The sequence below is a fragment of the Cryptomeria japonica genome, chromosome 11 (genome assembly GCF_030272615.1).
Source record: "Cryptomeria japonica chromosome 11, Sugi_1.0, whole genome shotgun sequence".
NCBI lineage: Eukaryota > Viridiplantae > Streptophyta > Pinopsida > Cupressales > Cupressaceae > Cryptomeria > Cryptomeria japonica.
This window is the reverse complement of record NC_081415.1, coordinates 219,045,127-219,072,734: the sequence shown is the minus strand read 5'-3', so window position 1 is coordinate 219,072,734 and position 27,608 is coordinate 219,045,127. Positions and strand designations below refer to the sequence as shown.

Genomic DNA, 27,608 nt, shown 5'->3' with positions numbered 1-27,608 from the left:
ATGGCAGTGCCCAGTAGATCAACCAAAGGAAAAATCACGGCCAGCAAGAAGCCCCTGCGAATTTTCCTCATGACGGCACCCAGAAGAAAGGCAGAGAGATAGGAAAATAGCGCCCAGCTAGAAAGAAAATAGCGTCCAGCACTCAGTGGAATCGACAGAATGATGCAAATCAAATGCCATTCATTTCAGCTTTCAAACCCTATCATAGCAGCCACTCCACGCAGCAGCTCGAGAAGGAGAGGAAATATCGAATGAATGAAATGAGGTTTTTAGGGTTGAGAATTTCCCTAAGTATGCATCAATGAATTACATTGGCATTTTTATTTTTGCCTTTGTTTTATTTTTCTTTCTCAATCTCTAATAGCCTCGTGGAAATGCCTTGGAGGTCTTTAAAAAGACTTATGAAATCCCTTGTAAAATTTATTAAGTGACTTATAAATGTCACTTAATATTTTATTTTTTTTAATAAATTTTTCTTTTTATGAGGAGTCTAAGTAAATCTTAATATTTGAATAAGATAAGCATTAATTAAAGTAATGTAAAAATTTATCATTAAATTAAACATTTGTTTTATTTTAATTTTACATTTTAAAATAAAAAATACTATTAAATGGAGAAAAAAAATAACATTTGTTAAAGTGATAAATTAAGTCACTTTATTAAAATTATTTTTTCTCATTACATTTGTAGTATTTTAATTTTAAAATATAAACATAAAGCAAAGCAATGTTTAATTACATGACAAATTTTATATCATTTTATGAGATATTATCTTTTTCATTTATTGAACAGGTCAAAGGGATATTTTTTGCATTAATGAAGGCTTGCAGGCCTATCAGAAGATATTTTAGGACCATTTATGATGCATTTAGTGGCTTTTATGGTTGCAGTATGGGTTGGCTTGACTTTGGTTCAAGTGTGTTCCATTTCAGACCTGTTTGAGGGCCTGAAAAGTGGATTTGTAGGTTCTGCTCGCCCAAGAGGAGGTGGAATATTTTATTCATTATCTTCTTTTTGGAAAGCATATATTCTACTTTCCTTCACTTTTGTAAGGGTTCTTACCTTTTGCTTCTTGCAGACTGCAATTTTTAGAGTTCTCTCTGCAGAAAGGAAGGAGTTTGTAACTCAGTTTCAGAGAGTTTGACAGCATTGTAACACCTTTTTGCAGTAATAATCAGTTCATACCTTCCCATTTTCTTCTGGTATTGTGTCCTTAATGTTAGTACAGGCTTTTTTGTGGCATTCTTTGTCCTTAAAGCTGTGTTTTTTGTATGTGGGGATCTTATGCAGAAGTATAATTTTGCAGGTTATAAGCTTTGTGTTTGAAATAGCAGTCTTAGGTTGTGAGAAAGAGTGTTTTTTCCTCTTAAGACTATAAATTTTAACCTTCTTATGAATTGTTGATGCAAAGATTATAATTATTGGGTTGTGTAGGAGAGTCTTTCATTGCTGTTTTTATTGTGTGTCATTTGTTGTGAATCTCAGATTATCATTTTGGTGCATCACCTTAGGGTTAAATTTTAATTTCATGTCTTCCTCACTCTTTTCCCTGAAGAAATTGTTAGTTTAGGTGAAGAGATCGAAAAGAACCAGCTTACTTTGGAGGTCCACTTCAGTCTTAAGGTTACCCACAGCCTCGAAGTGTTCCCATGTTTCAATAGGCAGCTGAAGTTCACGGCTTTAGCAGAGGGTGCAGGCTTTATTGATAACAGTTAAAAAAAGAAAAGGAAAACCCCTACCTAGAAATCCAATTTTCTCTTCAAATTCACACCAATCCTCTTCAAATCTCCAATTTTTAGCTCCAATTAGCTGCAATCACCTTGCAAACACTTCCCAAACACTTTCACAAGCATTCAAGGAGCAAATAGAAGCACAAAAAATGAATTAAAACTGACTTTTTGACATCTCGGGCCTTAGATGCAACTGCGGCCGATTTTTTTTTGCAAACTAACGATACGAGTTTTTATGCGAGTTAAACTCGCAATTACTTGCAGTCCAAAAAACTTACTATTTTTTTAAAATCATTGAGTTGTTGGTGAGTCTTGCATCTTTATTCCAAACATCACTGACACATTGGAGTAGACTAAAGGTGTTGGTTACACTCTAAGAACACAAAAATGCCAAAAAGGCTCAGGGACAGAGTATGACAAAACAACTCCCATGACGAAACAATTCCCTTGGAAACTAGATGCCACCAACATGCGGAAGGAGAGGATGGGAAGGTGCCTAATGACCTCACCAACATCCTAACTCCTTCCCTAAGCAAGGATAGGAAAGGAAATGTAACTACAACACTTTCCACATTCACAACACTAAACAAGACGCTCCGAAAGGGCCATCAAACAGACCCAAATTGACTCGAAATGACATAGAATGCCCCAAGGAGGTATGGAAACCTTGGGAGAGAACTACAAAATTCTCCAAAATGAATCAAACACAACTAAGTTCATTTTAAGTCCAAAAACACATTCCTACCAACATTGCCTTAAAAACATAAGCATCATAATCAATATACAAAGCATATGTGCTCAACTCCAACACCAAGATATGCAAATCAAACTACATCCAATTACATAATTCATCCAAATACATATCCTCTCATTACGAGGTCTAATGAATACATAAATTTACACTACACAGGAATCCAACGTCCTTGAATTATACATATACAAATTGAAACTACAAGAGACATGAAGGAAAATACACGAGATGAATCCATGGGGACCAAGGGGTTTGAATTTGGGAAATGATAAAATGATAGATGGGAGTCTAGGGGCACCAAGTCCTCATGGTGAATGCCATCTTTTATAATTTTATGACCATATTTTCAACTTTTCTCCAGCATGATGTACTCACTATTTCTAGTGAAATCTTCATTTGTCCAATCCCTTCTCTCAGTGTGTCTTTGTCATGTGGATGTCGAAGATATTTTTTTTGGGTGAAATATAGTCCTAAAATGTCAAAAAATAAAGTGAAATGGTAAAAATAGCATGGGTTCTATTTTATCCAGTCACCAGTCCAATCTATGTCAAGAACTCATGAATCTCAATGGAAAACTCAGTCATGTCTCAACAAAAACTCACTGAGTACTTGACCTGCCTCACCCCTAACTGGCGTAGCAAGCTGAAAAACTTGCAATTCATGATGAGTCAACTAATTACTCACTGAATTTTCATATTATGGTATGGACCACTTGTGATTCCATTTAAGTCTCACTTGCACTTTTGGCAATGCTTAGTCCATCCATCACACCCATACAGCTAACATGTGTTTATGATCAAGTATTGAAGAGACATAGGGAGCTTCACACACATTCCAAATGAATTTTTAATTATCATCTATTCCACATTGCTTTCATATTTATCTCCACAGATTTCTGACTCTCATCTATTGTACATCACTCATATGAATACAAATTTCATTCCAATTATTTATGTTATTCCTTGTGTCTACATTGCTTGTTTGTTATGCTACACTGCTTTGGTATTCTTGTTATTCTAGTTAAGAAACCTACAATTCACATGAAGGATGCTTCTATTCAGTTTGTAGTTCAAAATCACATCTTTCATTTGGCAGTTGAAAAATAATATAGCTCCACTTTACGTCATGAATAATAAATAACTTACACTGTTTTGATTTTGTTTCTTAGAAAGTGATGGGTAGAATAAAAACTATTCCAATGCAATGATGTTCCTTCTCTAATATCCACTCAAGCTCTTTATTCGATAACTTTTTCCCTGCCCATAAAATCAGTTATTAAAATTTGTTGTTCTCAATAAGCTTTGGCTAACACTTATATTCAGCTAACTAAAACCATGGATGTGGGGAATGCTGATACAAAGGAAGGCAATATTTCATTTGGCCGATAGATAATTTTAAAATGCACATAACTATCAAAATTTATGTCCAAGTGGAAGACGGGAAACAAGGTTAGATATCAAATGTTTTTACTAATACACATTTTACTTTTATTATTTAAGTATAAAGTGCACCTATGAAGGAAATTAATTTTGATTATTGCAATTCAGTGCACAGTTATGCAATAAATCCCTCAGTTTTCCTATGTATGCATAGTGCAGGCTTATACCATCATAGGAAGTCATTTCTTGTAAGAAAGGTATATCAGAACTTGACTGTAGACGTAACCAAGCTAATGTTGATATGGATTATTTTCTCATGAAATTATTTTTTAAAATGTAGTCATTACAATATAACTGCCAGGTCGGGCTGGGGGCCTAGCTCAATTGGTGAGAGCTTCTAGTGGTGAAGTACGAGGTCATGAGGTCTAGTCTCCCCCCAGCCCACGTGGTACCGGAGGATGTGTCACGCCAACGTCACCGGTCATGTTAAAAAGTTTACCTGGCGCACTGCAGTTTATAGGAGGGTGCTATACCCAATTCTTGCAGTCTAAAAAAAATAAATATAACTGCTAGGTCCCTTCCTCTTTAATTGTGTGCTCAAGGTTGAATCTTGATCGATGATAACATTTCCCCACTCATACCTTCTAAGTAAAAACATCTCGTATCATTAACTCCTACATTTTGTCTGTCATATTCTGGTACAAGTTGCTTGATCATGTTGTTTGATTATAAGAATAATCAGTATTCTTGTTGACTGGACAGGTATATTAATAGTGCTGGAGTAACTGGAGAGATTCCAAGTACCTTCAGAAATCTACAGAAATTGAAGAAAGCGTGAGATTCCACTATAAATCTTCACAGCCTGTGTTCTTTATGTTAGACTTACAGACTTCATAATATGTTCCAACAGTTGGGAGTGTAGACATGCTTATTTTTGTTGTCTTGCAGATGGGCATTTGATAATCTATTTTCAGGTGCAATACCTGAGTTCATTGGAAACTGGACTGATCTAACTGATTTGTAAGATACTTTTTCTGCACAATTTAGAATTTATGGTTTTAAGTTGATGTAGATCATTTGGAAATCAGTCTAATGTGTCACTACAGTGAACACTCATTGGTAGATACCTTCATTTAATATATGCATGCATGTGCACATGTCTGTTTACAGTATTCTGCTTTTTATTGCCTCAAATTGACCTTGTAAACTATGTTGCAAGAGTAGAGAAGTTATAGCCCTTATGTTGCAAGAGAAAATTGTTATAGTATGGTACATAAATATAAAATGACACATTTATAAAAAGAAAGAGAAAGGTGTAGAGATGCATTTGTTTGTGTGTGATTGTGGACACTAGTTCCTTGATGTGACAACTTCACCAGCATTGGTTTATAGATTGTAGAGTTCTCCTCAACTTAATTTCTGTGCACTAACTATGAACCTTGTTCTCTGCTGCATGATCCAACTAAGCATTCCTGTAACATAAAATTGGCCAAGGCTGCCACAAACTTTAAAACACCATGTTTTTTTATTTACTTGTGCATATGCCACAACCTGAACACATATTATTCTTAATATAGCTTATATAGTAGAAAATTACCTTATGCAAGCATACTCTATAACTGTTTGAAGACAGATTTCTTGGTGGTGGTTCTTTATTCTAGCCCAAGGGAATTTAATGTCTGCTTCTTACATTGATTAGAAAAAAGAAAATTTACGGAAGTATTGGCAATTAAAAATGGGTGTGTGTTAGTACATCTTACATTTTGTCTGTATCTGTGACAACCTAACTGAAATTTCTATTGCCGATATAATTTAAACCCTTCAGTTTACTGGAAAACTACATTGTAGATTGATTTCTTGTCACTGAGGTAGCAATATAACAGAATGGGAAAATTGCATTCTTACATTATACTGAGGATCGCAGATTGAAAATGAAGTCTTCCTACAAGAGGACATAAAAGAAACTGTTCTCACCTTCATTTGTGGTTTTTTGACCAGGGTACATTTTTGGTGATGAAATTTTCTCTCCTTTTGCCTACTATTTTGATGTCCAATATTTTTCTATTCTATAGATTTGGTATACATGTTGACCAATTAATTATGCAGGAGAATTCAGGGAACTCCTCTCAAGGGTCCAATCCCTTCAAGCTTCTCCAACTTAACCTCTTTGACAACTCTGTATGTGTTGATTCATCTAAGTTTTGATGTTTGTTCTCATCTTGTCCTTGTTTACTTGATATTCAAATGCAAAGAAGTAAATAAAATTATAAATTGGACTCATACCTTCATTTTTTGGACCATTTTGTGTATTTTATTCTTGCAGGAGAATAAGTGACTTAACTTCAAGTGTCACGTCATTGACATTCTTACAAAGCTTGAAGAAATTAACTCAACTGTAAGTAAAATAATCTGCACGTAAATGGAGAGTCCTGGATTTTTTAATTTGTTTACTATATAGTATTTTCTAATATATTTTGTGTTCTACAGAGTCCTGAGAAACAACAAGATTTCTGGGGAAATCCCTTCATATGTTGCAGAATTGAGTAAATTGCAGCACTTGTAAGCTAATGTTGCATTATGCCACACTATTATATTAGTAATTCATTTTTATCCTTTATTTATCATGGCCATTTTTGTTTATTGATAAATCAGAAAGTGCATACACAGAAATTGTTGATTTTTTACATTCATAAGAACAATTAGATTGATATTCTTGCAGTAAACCTGATGTAGGGAGAAAAAATAACACATACTGAGCTATCTAATATGTAAATCGCTGAGACAGACTGGCTTATGCTATAAGAAACCAAAATCTTTTAGTGTTTCTACCTATAGGGTTAAGTTGGTAGAAATACAAAGAAATCTGTCATTTACAATAACAATATTAATCAATATTGCAGCATTGCAAAGACATATGGTTCAGTGCAGATCCACAATGGACTCCAAATAAGAAGAAAACAACTCACATTTTGAAAGCCTAATGAAACCGATTTGCAAGAGAATGATAAGGCAAAAGAAGAAACAATAATATGACAAAAAGTTTCCATTTCCAACAGCTGGTTATGGACAAGATGCAGTATGCCTTCCTTGTGCCAATCAAAGTATTAGAGTCTTGATAAGGCCTACACTTTGCTGTGATAACATAATTAGCTTCTACATCACCACCAAACACATCAATTTGAAAGGAAAATATTTAGATAGCTAAAAAGCTAAAATATTAAATATATGACAACTATTTTTGACAATAAAACTCTAATGATTTTTTTTTCTCTAGATTTCAGTAACTAGTCATGCTGACAGGGCTGACTTGGCATTAATTTTCCTTTTTGAATAATTAATGTTTCAGATGAGTGCATCCAAGTTAGCATCAATCAAGAACTGTAAAACCTACAAATATCTTCACCAAACCTCACTAGAAACTTAAATGCATTGCTAATCTCGCTATCTCATTTTAATTTGTCTTTGTTGTTGACATTAAAAAGTGACATGAAGTAAATGCATCTCAAGATTCACATATGTGGACATTATTGGTTTGTCTTTAACTGCTTAAGACAAACCTAGACAACTGCATATCTTAATTTATTTAAGATATAGGTGATTACTGATTACAAATTAAAGTTCAAATTATAATGTGAAAATATAACCATACTTAATAAATATCATAAGTAACACTCTCCCTTGATGGTCATATCTGAAAGGACACCAGACTTTTCTCTGAGCTTGATTAATTTGTTTGGACCATGTGTCTTAGTGAGTAATCTTGGAGAATTTTTCACGATTCCTACTTACCATCTCCAGGTTCATGCCCCTCCCACCTTCACACCATGACTCATCACTCAGCCCAACCAGCAAGAGAACCATAAAACCAGTCAAAATATGATTGGAACTAACAACATTCCTCTAAAGGGAGGCCATGGCCCCCAATCTGAGTCTCTGCCACAAAGTTCAACCCAAAAATCAGGTCTTCTATTTTGCATGTGTTAGCATTTTAATTTGCACTTTTCAGTACTGGATAAAATGGAATATTATGTTAAGTAGAACTCTCTTCAAATTAGAAAGGAAAGCTCCTTTATAACATAAAACTAACCCTAGACGTGAGACTACAGACAAAATCTACAAGTACTCACACTATGCAGAATAAATATCTGGGGCTTTTTGTGAAGTGAAATAAACTAAACTATATTTGCCCCTTCTTTTTGGCCTTAAGTATGAGCATGTTGGTACCTAAAATGCTACCCTTACAAAACTTAATGATCAATCATTATTGTAGCCAAACGCGAGGTCACTCAAGATCATTCCTTTTCAAAATCTCAGTCTACCTCATCCTTCGAGAACAAATTTGATGTTTGCAGGTTTATTCTTCAAGTTTCAACACCAAACAAGAAAACAAAAAGGTGCAGCAAGGTTTGGCTGCTCATTCCATATCACTTATAAACTTATAACAATCTCTAGTGATTTCATGCTTGCCTGATCAATACTATAGTGGTTGTACTTGCAAAGTATTCCTTTCCACTCTGTTACAATGATTTCATATTGGAAAAATCATTGTTTCCAAGTTGTGACAATAAACGAGGGTGTTTTGAAATCATGGATCTGTATGAAGGCATTACAAAACCTAAGGTATCATTGACAAATGGTTCATTCATGTGTAGGCATTCATCAAAAGATAGCTAGCATAAAAATGAGCGCCAAAGTTTCATTTTGGCAGATTAATGTCATAATTCGTCCACTTTGGTGTCGGCCATGAGATGGTTCCACTTTTTGGCATCCAATGCTCAAAATCTCCACCTAGTGCCAAATTATAAAATTTTCAGTTTTTGGTGTTGGTGTCATAAAATCTCCACTTAGCATTAATAAACCAAAAAGTAAATGGATGCCTAAACTTCATTAGGCATTAAAATAGCATTTTTTCTTACCAAAATAAAGAAACAAAGCAAAAGTGGTGTCCAAATTAATATACGGTCCCAAGTGAAAGGACATCAAATAAAGCAAAATAAAGGAGAAAAATATGATGAATCTGAGTCCTCCATTCAAAGTCATGCCCAATTTTTTTGTTTTTCAAAGGAAATGAGAATGAATTAAGACAAAATTAGAAGATCAAAACACTTGATTCAAATGGATGCTCAAGATGAAAAGTAGAAATGGAAATAAAGTAATATTTTATATTATTTTTAAAGGATGAAGATAGAATTGCTTTCAAAGCAAACTTTTTTGTTATTTTTGAAGCTTCAAGAATCTATAACTGAAAGGTTATAAATATGTGTCATATACACATACAATTTAATGAGAGTTAACACTAGACTAATGTTGGAGAAATTGTCATTCAAGTCAACACAAATTAAATTGTTAAGTGTCTTTGTGTAAAGAATCCGATGTTGAAACTTGTTTATGTTGCCAAGATTTCCATTCAAGGCTAATCTGGAGTATAGCAATTGTTCAAGGAAGATTATAATTAATAAGAAGATTGTTTTCACATTGTGTGACATAGATGTTCAAATCCATGAAGAAACTTTGAAAATTTTGTGATAATTAATTTTCTTCATCCATTCTTCTTGGTGTTGTTATTTCCATGTGTTAATTTTTCTTCAAGATCAAATTAATGGTTGATACAAGTTTGAAAATCTCTGTTTTAATTTTTAGATGATTGTTATTATTTACATTTTAGCTGTAATAAATTGAGAAACCTCATTGATGAGATAAGAATTCTTCAAGTCTTATGCTCTAACCTCTGAGATCAAGAACAAAGAGGTCATGTTTGCTTAGTCATTTCATCCTTATGCAAAACCCCAAAAGAACAAATTGTATAGTGTTTATATTAGCAGGCTTCTTTTTGTTTTGAATTTAAGAGTAGATTAAATTAGGGAGATTCCCTAATGAATTTGAAGAAAGGATTTCCTCATTCACTATTCTATTTGTGCTGTCATAAAAGTGATAAATTAAAACACCAATAGTTTTTTGTGTCCACCATGGGTTTCATGCTGCTGAAATTTCCAAATCTCACTTTCATAATTCTCAAAACCCTTCAGGATCTAGTTTTGTAGCCTAACTTAAATTGGCTTGAATGGGATCAAGATATTTTGGACAATGTAAGGCATTTTGCATTTGATCAAAATAAGAGTCTTGCACATTAGAGAGTTATTTTTGCCACCTTAGAAGAAGATGTTAACCTTGTAGTAGGAAGACTCATGTTACCTCCTCCCCTATGGAACTAATGAAGCTTGGCTCTAACAATTTACACAAGGGGAAGAAGGAAAGAAAATCCTGCTAAAAATGCCTTTCCAAATTTTGAACAAGCATCATCAAACAAAGGATATCTTTCATCCATCCATGAACTTGCTGAGGAGACTTTTTGTTGGACAAAGAACCCACTCAACATTGGAATTGGAGATCATAAAAACAATGAAGAAGTTCCAGCTCGTCCTTTGCCATGGGGAAACAAAATTAGACCTCTAGCAATCCAAAGATGAAATGATTTTCGACATGGATCCAAAAAGGGTTTCCCAAACTCCATGGCAATGGAAATCAACATATAGATGAACACATTTTAGCCTTTCTCATAGCCTATACTATTCTAGGAGTTTCTTGTGAAGATGTTGTTCGCCTTTTTGTCAAAAATTTAATTGGAGGCACAATTGAATGGTTTGATCATCTTCTAACAAATTGTATTATTAGTTGGCATGATATGAGCAAATTTTTTTTGACTGGTTTCAAACTAGCAAAGGATGGTGACATATTATTTGCATAATTATCAAATTTTAAGAAAGAATTCAATGAGCCCATGTATGAATTCATTTCCTATTTCAATCACCTTGTGAGAAGAATTAATGTAAGATTGAAACCTTCTCCATAATTCCTCGAGTTTGTCTTATCAATGTCTTACCTTCATAGATAGCCTTCTTTATTAAAATAGTTAGAGTAGATGAGGTAGAGGAACCCAATGCTTGAGCAATTAAGCTTGAGAATGACACGATTATCACTCAAGAAATTAAGAATAATTCCATTTATCCCTGTAATTCAAAATTCAGCAGATCCATTATTAAAAAAAGTGGTGAATGATTTAACTATTATAAAGAAGCAATTCCTACAAAATTCTCAATCTAATCAAGGTTCACCTTGCAAAAGATTTGGACCATCAAATGGAGTCTATAGGGTAAACTTACCTACTTCTCTAGAAATACTTGCCATAGAAGCATCACTTGCAAACAATAAAGTGAATAATTATTGTTCTTTTCATGTGACATAATCATGAAACTTTGATTGCCCAAAAACACAAAAAATGATACAATTGATAGCACTAAGGTTAATAGTAAATACCATCAGCCATCTTTGCACCAATAGTCTGTACCATTTAGAGGGCCTCATCCCTATGTTGTGCAATCTCCTTGATCAAAACAATTTGGTGCTTTAGTCGAAGGAAGGTCTCTGAAACAAGTCTCCATAGAAAATAAGGTTGTAAATACTTGACATGTCTCCCTCTGATTGTCGGCCTCACAAGGTGCCAAGCTGCCATCATCTTTGGGGTCTCAACTCTTAGCCATCTCTAGGTAGTGAAACATATCACAAATTCTCCCTCATGCTCCATTTGTATGAATGCTAGGATGCACTGTGCTTCATTAGCTACCAATAGAGAGTGTCCAATGTCTAGTTTGTTGTTCATATTTTTGCATTCACAAAATTGGACAACTCCTTTAAATTTTTTTTTCAAAAATGAAAAAAATTACTCTAAAGCATGCTTCTCGAGACAAAAAATTTGCTTCTAGTTAAACTGGATTGATCTTTGGTCCATCCTCAATCCGCGTTTCAAATTTTATCACGTTTCAAGTTCCTTTTCTATGGCTTTCCTTCAAAATCGGGTTTTATTTTCTGGATTGCAAGTGGAAAATTTTCTTTCCTTTGCAAGTTTAGAATTTTCTTTATGTTTTAGTGTTGTAGGTTTTTTTTTTTTAGCACTTACAAGTGCACTTTATTTCTAACTTGTAACTTGTAACTTGCTTTTTATTTCCATTTCCCTTTTGGTCTTTTATGTTGTTTGTAGGAACTTTTTGGACAAATTACAAGTGAATTTAAAATTACAAGTTTAATTGTAATGTCCCTTACTAGGTTTAGACATGTTTTAACCATAAATAATCTATTTCAATATACTTTGACTCAAACTAAATATATTAGGTGACATCTCCACCTTAACAAGAATCCAAACAGTGATATTCCACTACTCAATCAATTATCTATTAACAAATAAATTGTTCATATATCATAACTCTTAATACAAGTGTCAAACCAATTGTAATGTCCCCTACATGGACACATCTCCTTTCCCAACTTCTTAAACACTAGCAGTAGTAACAAAGATAAACATATTCTCCTTCCTTTTATTGTTTTTGATGAACTCTTACTGATCACAATCTAATATTATCATTTGTCTGATTATGACACTATGTATATATATAAATGCATGTGTTTACAACCCTATTGATATTACAACATATATATATATATATATATATATATATATATATATATATATATATATATATATATATATATATATATATATATACTGACTTGATTATATACACATAAATAAATTAATTATTTAAATAATATAATCAATTATTGATATGTTTGCTTAATGACTTGTAATATACCTTATTGATATTAGTTAATAATAATATATTTAATGGGTAGTAAAGGGCAGACAGATCTGACGTAAAGCAGATCTGGTCTGCCACTGTTATGGATTTAAGTATTACTATTATACCAACTGCAATCTATGTTAATATTACAATTAAATTCTGCATACAACATCATATATATATATAATGTTACTAGATGCTTCTTGTTTCCTTCCCTTGATCAATGCCTAAAAACCAATAATTATATTTAGTGGGGTGTAAGGGCAGACAGATCTGACATGTGTCAGATCTGGTTTGCCACTATATAAGAAATTAAGCAGGCTATATTAACATTACTATTAAATTCTGCATTCAAAAGATTATTAGACTTCATATGTTAAGCATACGTATTAAGCCATTCTCGTGCATACCACTGAGAACAAAGATGCTACTGCCTGTAACTAAATAACAATCTTGTTTTGATCCAATCCCCTCTTCATATCAACTATATAAATCTTAAAGCCCAATTACTTTACGTAAACTGATCAATGTATATGATTTCACTCTTGAATATCAAAGTGTTCGTTCTGCGATGTATGGGACATCCTAAGTAAAACGAATGTATTGTGCTGACAATGTGCAAGACAATTGCTAATGTAAGAAGATTGATCCGAATAAGCTGATACATTTTATCCAAACTTGCAGAAGTTACGAACTTGCATTGGCCAAATATCGAACAATATAAGCTCAATATAATATATTGATTGAATATAGGAATGCACTGTTCCAAATATATATATATATATATATATATATATATATATATATACGTTGTTGTTCCTAATATCTTCACCAACGTGTGTGTGATACGAATTCCACTAATTCGAATTACATATTCTCATTATGTGTCGGACTCTACTTTATGTATATTCAAATGATATTGTCTATATGCATCTTCAGATTTTGTGCCTCCATACTTCACTATTTCAATTCTATCCTCACAGGCGCTCCCCCCTCCGTGAATGATTGTAAATGTCTTCTTATATCATATTATTGGAATGATAAGTCATGATGCCAAAAGACATGTCTTAATGGCATCTTCTTTCCTTAATGCAAATTGCACCACTAATCGCTGCATTAGATCCTTTACGTTAATCACCTCCTTTCATTATGTTATCAATTAGCCTTCTTGCTAATCATGGTCTTCTTAAACAGATCGCTAACCAAAATATTGATATTATTACGTACTTTCTAATTATTGATTAGATAATATAGTTAAAGGATGTGGAATTGTAAACATCTAATGGTAATCGGTATTGTAAGTGTGTGGCGGCCATTAGAAGAGGTTGTCGTTGTTGATCTCATTAATATTCCCTGAATTCTGTATAGACAATCACTCTTTCCTTAAATTGATAGTCTTTATGACTAGTCAACGATTTTCAATGCTAATCTTAACCACTCCTTAGTGATGCTCGAATCACTATAAGTGTCTTTCGTACCGATAATATTAATTTAGTGTTGCTTAATTCAAATTACTAATTTATTAATCTTAATTAATATCATTAATGATTATTTCCTCCTTAACATATCTTTGATGACCGCTGCCTTATTGCATTATAATTGTTTGATAGTTATTATATAAATAATAATAAATAATAATCATATATAACAATAATAATAACTAATAATCATAACAAATAATAATAAACATTAATAATTATATATTAGAGGAAAATCGTGAAGTCTTATAAATGAGACGATTTTCTAATATTATTAAATGTTAATTAATAAATGTTTTAATTATCGTATTTATCTAATCCAATGTCCAAAGAGGGGTTATGACATTAATGAGAAAGTTCTCATAAAAGTTCCTACTTTGTGCTTTTAAGTTGTAATAGGGGTTTTATTTCCCTATTACAAGGCTTTTTAATTTTTAAAGTGATTTTGTGTCTCGTGTCTTGCTTGTAATGGGAATTTGATTTCCCTATTGCAGGTTTTTAAGTTTTGATTTCTTTTAGTTGTAATGGGAGTTTTATTTCCCCATTACAAGTCGATTTGCTCTTTTTTTTGTGCTCTTCTTCTTTAAAAACCCGAATTTGCCTTTGAAGTAAAAAGTGAAGTTTTTAAAACTTGTAAAGGGGATTTGAAAACCCGATTTCAACTTTGAAGAGCATTTTTCACTTGCATTTGCAACCCAAGAACCCGACCTGCACTTTACTCTCCTAAATCCATTTTTTGTGGCATTTCTTCCCTAAATCTATCCTACATTCATGCAAAATCGTTGGGAATCAATGTTTGTTGCCACGTTTTTCACCAAAATCAGATTGGGCAAACACGTTTTGCATTTTTGAAGGCATTTTTAAAGACGTTTTTGGAATACATCTTTTGCTGGTTATTGTCACGTCTTGGAGCATGAAGTTCGCCCTTGTTGCCACATTGCAAACACATCTTGCATTTTGACCTCCATTGATGAGTGTTTGAATTCAAGCGTACCTCTCCTTCTAAGCCGTTTTTGGTGGAAGGGTTTAAAGATAAAACCGATTGGGTTTGCTGGTTGCAATTAGAACATGGTGGCTTTCTTACCTATTTAAAGAGCATTTTGGTTTCTTTCTAAGTCTATTTGCTTTGATCAAGGGAACTCTTCAAGCAAGGTATGTGATTTTCAGTTTTGTTTTTTGCTTTTGCTTTGTATATATCTTGTTCTTGTTTCAATTCGGGTTTATGAGAGTTCTTCCCATTTTACCCACATCTTGAATGCAATTTGGAGATTGCATTGTTTTTCCCCTTTGTATTATTTCCATCTACTTGCATTCAGGCTTTTAAAATCAGATTGCAAGTAAGTTGGAAATGTCAGTTTTTCCCCTTTGGTTGAAAAGACATAATCCTCTTTTGCCAAAATTCCAGAGTTCAAAGTTGTTATGAAGCCGATCCATTCAACTTCGGGTTTTAAAAATCTGATTACAAGTGAAGGTTCTTCCCATTTTTCATGTGGTCAAGATGAAAAAGTTCTTCAAGATTCCATTCATGACCATCTGCACTTATTGTCTTTGGTCATAAGCTTCATTTCCCTCATTCCAAAATCCCATTTTTACCACTTATCACACATTCATCTATTTTTCCCATTACAAGTTTACTTGCAATCGGGATTTAAAAACCCGACTGCAAGTATGTCTTTTCCCATTTGCATAGTTGCAATGTGTCTCCCAAGATTCGAAATTGGTCAAAAGCTCAGTCTTTAAAACCTCTTGTTTATCCATCCTTCCATCTTCAAAAGCTTTAGGGCTAGAGTTGAATTTTTCCCCTTTCAAGAAGATCATATGGCTCTTTCAATGGATCGTGATGTTGCATTAATAATTCTGGATTTGCATCGCAATGTTACAAGTTCATGTTCAATGATTGATTTGCCAGCATCATCTTCCCAAAAGAATATGAAGTATAAACACGACAAGTATCAGAATGAGATCTCTCCTTCTCAAGTCTCTTCTTCATTAGATGAGATTAAAGATACAGAGATTGGGCACGTGGGTATGTCAGACTTTCTCAAGAGGGTTAAAAATCCCGTGGATCATAGCATGCGGCGCTTGCTGGATAGTCATCTTCATCTTGCCTCTTCCTTAACAGTGGCTGCCCTAGAGCCAGAATTCGTTCTTGGTTGTGCTGCTCACTTTGATCAAGAAACCAGAACTATTAGGGATGATGAGAGTGAGGTATTTATCCGTCTTGACGTTGAAACTATTGAAAAGATTTTCAAAATACCCATAGCTCATGTTTATGTATAAATTTCAAAGGAAAGTGCATCATAATACTACATGAAGAGGGAGAAGGAATGTAAGTGTCATATCAACAAGTGGATTCAAGAACCTAGAACTTGTCTTACCTAGTGGGCTAAGTTGTTTCGCTATGATTTCAAAGAGGAGATTCGTGATACAATTACCCTTTTGGGCAGAATCATGGGTATAGAGCATTCAAATGTCTTTGAACCATGGATGTACTGGTTCATTGTACTCATTAGACAATCCCAACACATCTTTTGGGGTGAAATCATTAGCGACACTTTGTGTGAGCAGCTTGCTAGAGTTCCCACCACTTTGACGTTCTACATGAACTCATACTTGGTGTATATAGCAGCATCACTCAGACACTTTCCTGGTCTTTCTACAAAGGGTGATCGCTCGCTTGTGCCTGTGCGGGATTACTATGATCAGCTGCCTTTGAAACCTAGCAGATTACATTACAGAAGAGTCCAGGATGCTTTCTGTGGCCACTACATGTGTCTATTTGACAGAACATTGAAGAACAAAAGAGTGTCAGATGCTACATGGGAGAAAGTAAATGAATATGGCTACCTTTTCCTTCAATTTCCAACATTTACTTATTTGAGAGTTGGATGCTACAGTGGGTAGTCATACATGCTTCCAAGATATCCAATCGACAAAATCATTCTTATGGAATTGGGAAGACAACTCATGGTAGTTCATGCACAACAATCAGTTTGACATAAGGCTGGGATGGGGATATCTTCTAACAACTCATTTCAGATTGGTTGATATTCTCTCATGACATCCACGAAGGCCAGAGCAATGGAGACTAAGATGCAGGAGATCAAACTCGAAAGGTTTAAAGCGAGAGTAGATTTTGATTACAGGGGCATGAAAGAAAAGATTAAAAGATCCTTTATCCATGTGCATCGTATAGAGGACATTTGGATTGATCTTCACACAAAAGAGGAAATCCGTAGGATGGACTATTGTAGGCTCACTCTTGAGCAGATTGTTGATTTGAATCTTGCTAGCATTCCTGAAGGAATGGTTGATGATGGGAATGTACTCGATTCCGAATACGTTGAAATAAGAGTCGATGAAGCCCCACTTCCATCGGTTCAATGGTCACAAAAGGAATGCTCTTCCATTCTTGATAGATTTCAGCCTGTCTTAGCTAACACCAATGCTTGGCTCAAAAGCAATGGCGTTAGACTCATCAAAATCAAGATTGGAAAAGAAGATGATTCTACAAGACCTATTGGACACAGATCTAAAATCAGAGTTGATAACAAGGAAGGTGCTTCCTCTTCAACTACAAGGATCAAATTGAGAGTCAGCAGAGCAATGGTACTTCCTTCCAAAGAAGTGAGAATGAAAGGGAAAGAGAAACCACAACTTCATATTCACGTCATTGATCCGGAAGCTCCGGAAGAAGAGCCGCAAGAAGATGATGCCCCTAGGTCGACAACTTCGGAGTCACCTCATGAAGTTCCTCCTCAAATCCCTTTGGATTTGCCTATGTCTCCATTTGACACAGATGTGGATTATTTTTTTCCACCATCCACATTGATCATGTTATTTTAAGTATGAATGCAGAGAGTGTCATTCCAATTTCAGCAGCAAAACCATCTCTTGATCACACATAGGAGGATTTGTTGAATATCTTTGAGAATAATCCTACCCATGTCTCTTTGCTTGACTTGTCATTATCGGAGATTGATACTTCTACATCTGATTTTGATAAATTCGTGTTGCAGGCATCTCATTCTCCAGTGACTAAATGAGACATGGTTGTTGTTCAGACAATAACCTCTGCTAGGGTGACCACTATAGTTCAAACAAAAACTGCTTCTTCCCCACCTCCAGTTGCTTTTGAGGCAAATTCAATGGCCTTACCTCCATGGCTAAGCTCTTTCACTCTTAAGAGAAAGACGGAGATTTTTCTTGACATTATAGATTTTCAGCAATTCAAACAAACTAAGTCCAAGGTTGCTAAAAGAGCTAAGACAGTTTCTAGAGTGACAGTTGACAACAACAAGATGAAAATTGACGAGATTGTTGAACCAATGGTAGATAATCCACATGAAGAGATGCAAGCTTCTAACTACAAAATCACCAGGGTGGAGCTTGGTAAACAAACACATGCAGTTGTCATGCATGATGCCCAACATTCAGTGACTTCATTGGTGCAACGATATGATGAACTCCTAACAAAGAAAGACAAGCTAGAGGAAGAGAATTTGTAGCTCATCTAAGTTATTCAAAAGATCACCATGTCTTCTGAAGAAGGGACCAATCCTTCGACTTCTTTCAATACCAAAGAATCGGTCTAGGAAATTGAAAGAGCTGCTCAAAAAGTGCAAGCACTAGATTCTTGGGTAGATCAAATTACTGATCTCTGTGTTCGAATCTTGGAGGAGGTTTTCCAGGTGATGGTCAAGCTGGAAATGATCAAAGATAAATTGAATCAGACTTCTGCAATGTTTAAACAGAATCTGGAAAAGGTTGAAAGTAGCTTGAGAATTTGGCACATGATGCCATAGGAAAAGATGAATGTTCTACAGGAGAATGGCATCCTTCCTACTAGAACCATATATCTAGAATTTGGAGAACTCCTAGAAAATAAATCCCTTGTCCTGAAATCACTTATTGAAGAAACTGATGATAATTTGGGATTGCGCATGGAAGTGTTGCAAGATATTGTTTCTCACTGTGAGAAAGTTTCTTGTAAAATTGTAAATCAGAATGTGGAGTTGTTACCAAAAGAAGATGTTCTTTCAGCTTTGAGAAGAAAAATTCAGTAGGAATGGCAGGATGAACAATTTTCAAATGCATCAATCCAAGCCTTGGTGAAGTACCAAATCTTTCTACAAGAAATCCAGGCTGCTCTTGAGAAACATAATCCTACGATTCTTAGTTGCAATGATACCATTGTCAAAACAGTGATTGTTGCTAGGAACACTCATGAGCCAAATCTTGATGAGCTACAAGGAATTATTCAAAAGTTTGAAGAATACATGGTCAAACATGCTACCGTATAAGTGTTTTCTACACTTAGTTTATATTTCCAAATTGTAATTTCAGAATTGTAATTTTTCTTTTTGACAAATTTACTTGTAGAAACACTTTTGTAATTGCAAAGTTGATCACTGGTACTTTTGTAATTACAAGTAAGTTGACTACAAGTCAATTTAGAATAGGACTTGTAATCTTGAATAAGTCTTAGTTAGTGGTTGGAATAAGTCATGGTGGTTGAAAGAATTTATCAAGTTAGTTGGGATCCTCCCACATTTTTCTCTTGACCTCTATCCTATAAATACTTGAGGGGGTCTATTGTATCTTTAATCTTTTTGGAAAGCAAGAAAACTCTGCAAGATTTTCTACTCATAAAGACTTTGAGTTTTATAGCTGTAAATTTGCCAGCTTTGAGTAATACAAAAGAAGTGAGGAATTTCAGACTTTGTGTTGAAGTTTTGCTTTGTCCCTTTGTGTTTTCATGTCATTTTGGGGTATAACTTTGTGCTTACTTTGAAGATTGTAGAAGGCTGCTAAAGAGAGCTTTACATCATCTAATTGTAGACTTTGTGTTGCAGCTATTGGGAGTAAAATTAGTTTAAGAATTACAATTAGAGTTGAGAAGTATCTCAAGACTTTGTGATAAATTCTCATATAGATTAGTTTTAGAGTGCATTCTATTTGCAGATTTTGTGCTGTTGTATATTGCATTTGGTTCTGAAAGTTTTTATTACAAAAGGTTGATAGGATCACAGATGTTTAAGACTTTGGGCTTGATATTGTTTTCCCGTCCCAGAGGAAGTGACGGAAATCTTTGGGTTTTCATGAAACTTCATTTACTCTTTTTCATTTTATGGTACAAATTATTACTGATATTTGCTTTTAATTGCTATTCTTTTCTGTGAAGAAAGAATATAGTTTTTCTTGAAAGAAGGAAAACTATTGTCCCATTCGTATTAAATTAGTTTAGATAGAGGAAGCCTTCCCTTAGAATTAGGAGAGTATTTACTCACACGCTATGGCTGAAATCCACAACTGAAATCCACAATTTTGTACAGCTGTTGAGGTGTACAAAATTTTCAACCAACATAGTCTTTGGAAAATATCTCCCATCTCTTGCATCACAATGACCATAGATTGGAGATCTTGGAGATACCTCTACATAGTAGTGATTGGATTGTGTTCATCTATCTTGCCAATCTCTATGATGATACCTTTAGACTCATTCTCACTCTCACTTGGCTCGTTTGATGAATTAGTTGTAGGAAACTCGTTAGTTGCCAATGGTGGTTGCGCAAGAGCTGTCGATAGTGGTTGTGCAGGAGTTGTCAATGGTGGTTGTGGCATAGTCTCCTGAAAATTATCCACCCTAGGTGGAGTTGCCTATGTGGGACTGGGCAGGGCACGCTTAACAACTATAATTGACTCTTGCTCATCAAGTTCCTCAACAAAGAATCCTGGAGATGAAGGGAAGGTTGGGGCCTCCACCAAGACCCCAAGTTGGTCCAACCACTTGTCAATCTAGTCTTCTATAGTGTCGTCGGGCAATGTAATATCCTTAAGCAACATGCCCTCAATGGTTGTAATAGCAATGTGGCTAGTAGTACTAGCACTGTGGTTGACAATGTGGTAGGTGATTGTTGGCGGCAATATTGTACACGAAAATAAAACTAGTTAATTAAGTTGTAATTGTCTTGGTTAGTTGGCAACCAAGGGGTGGCAGTTGTGATGCGACGGTTGGTGCTCGCACCCCCTTGGTATCTTTATATACTTCCGAATGTAACTTGTGACGGACGATTACGAATGGAATAACATCTCTTATATTTTATCTGATATCTATGGCATTATTATTCTGCATTACGTGTTTTATCTGTATGTTTTAAGTTATCCACCCGAGAGGGAAAACATTTGGCGCCATTGCCTAGACATTCTCGGGAACGGAAGGAGCGGATAGCATACGGACACAATGGGCCTACCCGTTGTTGAGATAAACCCAGAAGTCGACGACGTGCAAACAGAGCTCTACGACGGAGAAGACACTTCGACGAGGGAATTTTCAATCTTGCTCCAGGTAGCCATCGAGACCTACGTCCGAAGGGAGGCCACGGAGGCGGAAGTTCCAACAAGTGCCGTGTGGAGCGCACTCGAAGTTAGCCCCGCAGTGAATCGGTTGATGAACCACCTCCCCCGGTTGCTTGCACAGGCATCACTGGCACAACGAACTTGCCTGGAGGAGATTGCCTGGGAAGAGTGACGCCAATGAATCCTCCAACAGTACGAAGAAAACAGTCGTTGAGAAGTGGAGCGTGATGGCACGATGCCAAGAGAAAATTGAACCTTGAATCCCAAAGGGATAAAAGAACATTCTATAATTGAATAAGATGTTATAATATTGACACAAGTTGTATTTGATGAAATGAATTAATAAAGGAGTGTTTTGGTTTTATGTGTTATTTATGGAAATGTACAACAATTAATGCCCAACCTATTAAACAAAGATAGAAATAAGAAATCAGAAACGGACAAGTGGGAGGCTGCACAGAGGGCCTTGATTTTGGAACGACGAGTAGAACGTAGATGGAGGTTGAGGCAACTTGCCGAAGGACGACCTACCGAGGGGTCGCCCGAAGGGAATCAAGGAGGTGTCACGGAGGGTGCAGAAGCCGAGGGAAATTTCTACGCATTGCTAGAACACCGTAGGGTGAGAAGCCACGAAGAGTTTCTGGAGGAAACAAGATTACGGAGGAATCTAGTCGAAGAGACTTGGGATCAGTTTAGAAACTTATCCCTTACGCCAAGAAGTGAGGATCACCAAAGGGAGCTAGGAGTGGGTGCAGGTGAGAACGAAGGGGAGGACAACCGTACGGCTATAGGTGCGACACACGGCAGGCAAAACATCGTACCCCCAGTCACCCACGCAGGACACACCATCGGCGCCAGAGGGAGTGGCGCAGGGGCTCAGACACAACCACAGCCACCTCCGGGGAGACGACCCCCATCAATGGCGAGTAAACAGAAACTGCCGAAGTTCAACGACGATGGGAAGGAAGATCCCGTCCGCCATTGCTGCATGTGGGAAACCATATGGTCAACAAACGGTGTTACTGACCAAGACGAATGGGTAACACAATTTCCAGCAACCTTAAGGGGAGTGGCCATAGACTGGTACTCAGATATGGATAAGGCTAAAGTCGGCACATGGCCCGACCTGAAGGAGTTTGGGATAGAGTTCTGCCTCCTGAGAGACGACAACAAAATAGTTGCCGAAATCTATGTCACAAAGCAGAACAAGAACGAGACTATCCGAGCCTATAGTCGGTGGTTGAAGGAACTATTGGGGAAAATGGAGAGTCAACCAGCGGATGGGTTGAAAAAGAGATGGTTCGTGGAGGGACTGAAACACTCCCTCCGGAAGAAGATGAAAATTGTTCCACCGACCTCGTACGAAGATGCATACAATAGAGCGATGGATCTCGAGAGCGAGACCAAGACATCCAAGAAAAAAAAGGAGGATAGCTCGTCCGAGGATGATGACTCTTCCGAGGGAAGCAACAGTGATGGCGAGGCTGACAAAAAGGTGCAAGCGCTCCAGAAAGACATGGAGCGAATGAGGAGGGAATTTAAAACAATGAGAAGCACTCGTCGGACTGAAGGGGACATATGGTGCACTGAGTGCAAAGAGGAGGGACATACAAAGGGTACTTGCCCGAAGAAGGCCTTCTACGAGATTTGCCAAGTGATGGGACACTCCACCAAGGAGTGCCCATACAACATGAAGACCTGAAGTATGCAAATGAACCAGGTGTTGTTCATTGAGCAGGCCACAACATCCGCACCAGCGGGTATGGCCCAACAAACTAACACAACGACATCATCTGGAGGTTATCGGGATAACATACACGACGGCGGAAGAAATAACAACAATAATAATAACAGAAACCGTATCCAGTATGACGCCAAGGGCCAGCCAATGATCCAGTGTAGGGCCTGCAATCAGTGGGGACACTTCGCTTGCGATTGCACAAAGGAAGCCACCCCTCAGCACCTCTGCTGATGGTGTGGGCCAAGCGACCATGAGGATGCAAATTGCCCAAAGCCTGGTGTAAACCTTCTAAACATAGAACCCACGAAGGCAGAAGTGTTGGCAATCACAAGGGCACAGGCCAAAAAGGTTGCATACCCAGATCCCCACACAGAGACGGAGAGAGTGCGGGAAGCAAGAGACGAAATCACCAAGGAAATGGCCGTACAAGGGCAGAACAACCACGAGGCCGCAAGTCCGCCACGGAGGAGGGGAGAAGAGAGAATCTTACGGCAAATATTGCATATGGAGGTACTTGTGAGGATTCAAGACCTCCTTGAGACCATGCCTCAGTTAAAAACGGCTATCTTAAACTCCGTACCCCCACAAGTGAAAATGAGGGAGGTCGTAAGCCCCATAGTCAACCCCGTGTTAAGGGAGGTCGTAAGCCCCACGGTCGACCCCATGTTGTTGGTAGTCAACAGCGGACGCCAACTGGCAGTGGTAGAAATGGGCATCCTGGGGACTACCTTGACAGACAATATTGTGGACAGAGGGTTAGGAGTAAATGTGCTCCCAGAAGCGACATGGAAAAAATTGGGAAAGCCTACGTTGTGGCCCCCCACGTTCAACCTACTAGGGGTAGATCAAAATGGGATTAAAACCCTTGGTACCCTCATGGGCCAACAGGTGATGATTGGCACGCAACCATTCATGCTGGATTTTGTAGTAATTCCCTTGAAGTAGAAAGGGTATGATGCCATTCTCGGGCGTGGGTGGCTCATTGCAGCAAAAGCGAACCATAACTGGAAGCAGAATACTCTTTCCTTGGAAAACGTGGGGAAGAAGTATGTGATCGATCTCCGTACGCAGATGGTGAGTGAGGAGTTAACATCCTCCTCTGACTCAGAATCTGAGGGAGACCAGTTGGGGGAGGGTGGAGACAGACGCCGCATGGAGCCTAGTGACGAAGGGGTGTTAGAACTGGAGACATGCTCAAGGGACGACGGGGACTCATAGAATGGCCTCTTCCATTGGCAAATGGGAGATTATGAATTATTTACACCCTTGTGCAATGTATTGAGCATCGAGGAAGAACCAGATATATGACCCCCAGAATATGCGAGTACAAGGAAGGGGAGGCCTCGGTGAATGAGACGTCGGCACACCAATTCCCGAAGGGGGAGCCCATTAAATATCAGGAAGCCAATTTAAAGGAGACAAATCTTGGGGGGACGAGTGACCCCAAGATCATCCTTGTCGGAGATGACTAGAATCCAGTGCTGAAGGCCGCAACCTTCAAAATTTTCCTTGAATACAAGGATGTCTTTGCATGGACGTACAAGGACCTGAAGTGTGTGCCCCCAGAGTTATGTGTACACCACATAACATTGGTACCGGGAGCCCAACCGGTAAGGAAGCGGCCTTACCGTATGAACAAAAATTATGCTGCACGAGTGAACAACGAAATTGAGCGGATGTTGGAAGCGGGCATAATCTTCAAAGTGCAGACAAGTGAATGGGTGTCTCCCATTATGATTTCCCTCAAGAAAGAGGCCAATTAGATCCGGATCTGTGTAGACTTCCGGTGTCTTAACGCTGTCACTATTAAAGACTCGTTTCCCATACCCTTCACCGACAGCATCTTGGAGGAAGTAGCCGGACATGAAATCTATTCCTTCATGGATGGGTTCTCTGGGTACAACTAGATATCCATCGCGGAGGAATATAAGTTGAAAACAACCTTCGTGGTGGAGGACGGTGTGTATGCATACAATCGAATGCCCTTCGGTCTATGCAATGCACCCGCCACCTTTCAGCGCATCGTCTTGCACATCTTCGACAAGATGTCGGTGGGGAACTTCAAAGCCTTCTTGGACGATTGGTCTATTTAAAGCAGATAGGACATCCACCTAAAAACCCTCGGGGAGTGCCTAGAAAGATGTCGAAGGGCACGGTTGGCCCTAAATCCGAAGAAATGTAGATTCATGGTACCACAGGGAAGATTGCTTGGACAAATTGTGTGTAAAGAAGGATTGAAAACGGACTCAGACAAGATTCGGGTAATAGTAGAAATGGAACGTCCTACGAACGTCACTGGGATAAAATCCTTCCTTGGTCATGTGGGGTACTACAGGAGGTTCATCAAGAACTTCGCTGAGGTGTCCCACCCATTGGATAGTTTGACACGGAAAGGGGAACCATACATCTGGATAGAGCCACAGAGCAAGGCCTTTGAAGAGTTGAAGACGAGGTTGATGGGAGCACCCATACTGGCATACCCGAATTGGGATAAGGAATTCCACGTTCACGTGGATGCCTCAAATTATGCCATCAGGGCTACATTAGCCCAGGTAGGAGGACACGGGCTGGACCACCCTGTTTATTTTGCGAGCAGGTTGCTCTCGAAGGCTGAAAAGAACTACAGTACCACAAAACGCGAAGCCCTCGGCATGGTCTATGCCATACAGAAATTCCGTCATTACCTACTGGCTACACCATTCACATTTTACGTAGACCACCAGGCACTCATGTACTTGGTAAACAAGCCTATTATCCAGGGGAGGATAAGCCGTTGGCTATTGCTACTACAGGAGTTCACATTTACAATTGTGGTAAGACCGGGGCGAAGCCATGTCATAGCCGATCAGCTGTCCTAGATTAAGTCGGGGGAACCTCCAGAGGGAGTAAATGATGATTTTTCGGATGTGCACTTGTTCCAAATAGCCGTACTTCCTTCGTGGTACAAGAAGATTGGAGAGTACTTGTCGACGTCCCGATTTCCAGAGGGTATCCTCCCAGGGGAACGGAGAAAGCTCGTATTAAGGAGCAGGACTTTTTCACTCATCAACGGTTTACTCTACAAAATGGAGCTAGACCAAGTATTAAGGCATTGTGTCATGGAGGAAGAAGTCCCGAGTGTATTAAGGGAGGCACATGAAGGACCCGCAGGTGGACATATGGGCCCAGACACTACAGCCCACAAGGTGCTTCTGGCAGGACTGTGGTGGCCAATCGTACATCACGACGCCATGGAGTGGGTTGTGGGGTGCGACACTTGCCAACGGGCGGGCAAACCTCTGAAGCGGGACTTCATGCCCCTCAACCCGTTGCATGCACAGGAACTCTTCGAACGATGGGGACTCGACTTTGTAGGGCCTCTTAAGGCTAGCTGCACACAACGGTGCCGTTACATTGTGGTTGCGACAGAATACTTGACTAAGTGGGTGGAGGCGAGGGCTCTCCTGGATAACTCCGCAGTAAGCACGACTAAATTTAACTATGAACAAATCATTACGCGATATGGTATACCTATTCAGTTGACCAGTGACCGAGGGGGCCACTTCGTGAACCATGTCATATGGTTGTTGACCTCAGAGTTTAATATTTTTCACTCATTATCGAGCCCGTACTACCCACGTGCCAATGGGCAGGCCGAGGCCATGAACAAAATATTGTTATCGGTAATTTACAAGCCTTGCGGAGTAGAAAAGGAAGATTGGGAAGAGAAGTTACCCTCTGTACTATGGGCCTACAGAACGACTTACAAGGTGACCACGGGTCAGACTCCATTCCAACTCATGTACGGGCAGGAAGCTGTGGTGCCAGCAGAATTCATGGTGCCAAGCCTTCGCATTGTAGTAGAGAACAAACTCGGGGATATGGAGAGCCTGAGGGAAAGATTGTATGCCTTAAACAAGCTGGACGAAAAAAGAATGATGGCACAATGGGCCACAGAGGTAGCCCAACAAAGATGGAAGGTCTGGCATGACAAGCATCTTAGGCGAATGAAGTTTACTCCAGGGCAATTAGTGTTGAAATTCAATGGAAGGAACAAAATCAAACCAGGAAAATTTAAAGTGCGATGGCTAGGGCCCTTCAAGGTACATGAGGTCAATACCAATAGGGCGATTAAGTTGTGGACGCTTGATCGGAAGGAGATACCAGACGCCGTCAATGGGTTGAAATTAAAATAGTACCACGAATGGGCGACCGATCCCGGACCCTCTAGAAGAAATAACAATTAAAAATAAATTTAAAAAAAATCTAAAATTTAAAAAAAAAAACAAAACGTACGTACGATCGAGGGAAAAAAAAAGAACAAGGAAGCCATGGTGGAATCACCGTATGGTGGGATCACCGCCGGTGGAACCACCATGTGGTGGCAACACCGACGGTGGGACCATTGTGCGATGGCACCACCGTGCGGTGGCAACACTGACGGTGGACCACCGTGAGGTGGATACCGCATAAAGGCGTCGCCGCAAGGCACAAACACGCAGCAGCCGCACAACCACGCAGTCGCTTAAGAACGTAGCCCTAGCCTAGCTCACCACAC

At 37.9% G+C, this 27,608-nt stretch overlaps 1 protein-coding gene and 1 long non-coding RNA gene across 2 annotated transcripts in view; one reads left to right on the top strand and one right to left on the bottom strand.

Annotated features, from left to right (window-relative positions):
* The window catches only part of LOC131053391 (probable LRR receptor-like serine/threonine-protein kinase At1g56130), a 172,804-nt gene that overhangs the window by 68,613 nt on the left and 76,583 nt on the right, over window positions 1-27,608 (top strand). The window contains exons 7-11 of the mRNA XM_059214133.1: window positions 4,623-4,694; window positions 4,809-4,880; window positions 5,967-6,038; window positions 6,184-6,255; window positions 6,348-6,419. Of these exons, the coding sequence (XP_059070116.1) occupies window positions 4,623-4,694; window positions 4,809-4,880; window positions 5,967-6,038; window positions 6,184-6,255; window positions 6,348-6,419 (360 nt within the window). The remainder of the gene's footprint in view (window positions 1-4,622; window positions 4,695-4,808; window positions 4,881-5,966; window positions 6,039-6,183; window positions 6,256-6,347; window positions 6,420-27,608) is intronic.
* Window positions 1-27,608, bottom strand: part of LOC131859891 (uncharacterized) — a 110,490-nt gene that overhangs the window by 8,465 nt on the left and 74,417 nt on the right. The window contains exon 2 of the long non-coding RNA XR_009359472.1: window positions 3,627-3,737. This is a non-coding gene — a long non-coding RNA (uncharacterized LOC131859891). The remainder of the gene's footprint in view (window positions 1-3,626; window positions 3,738-27,608) is intronic.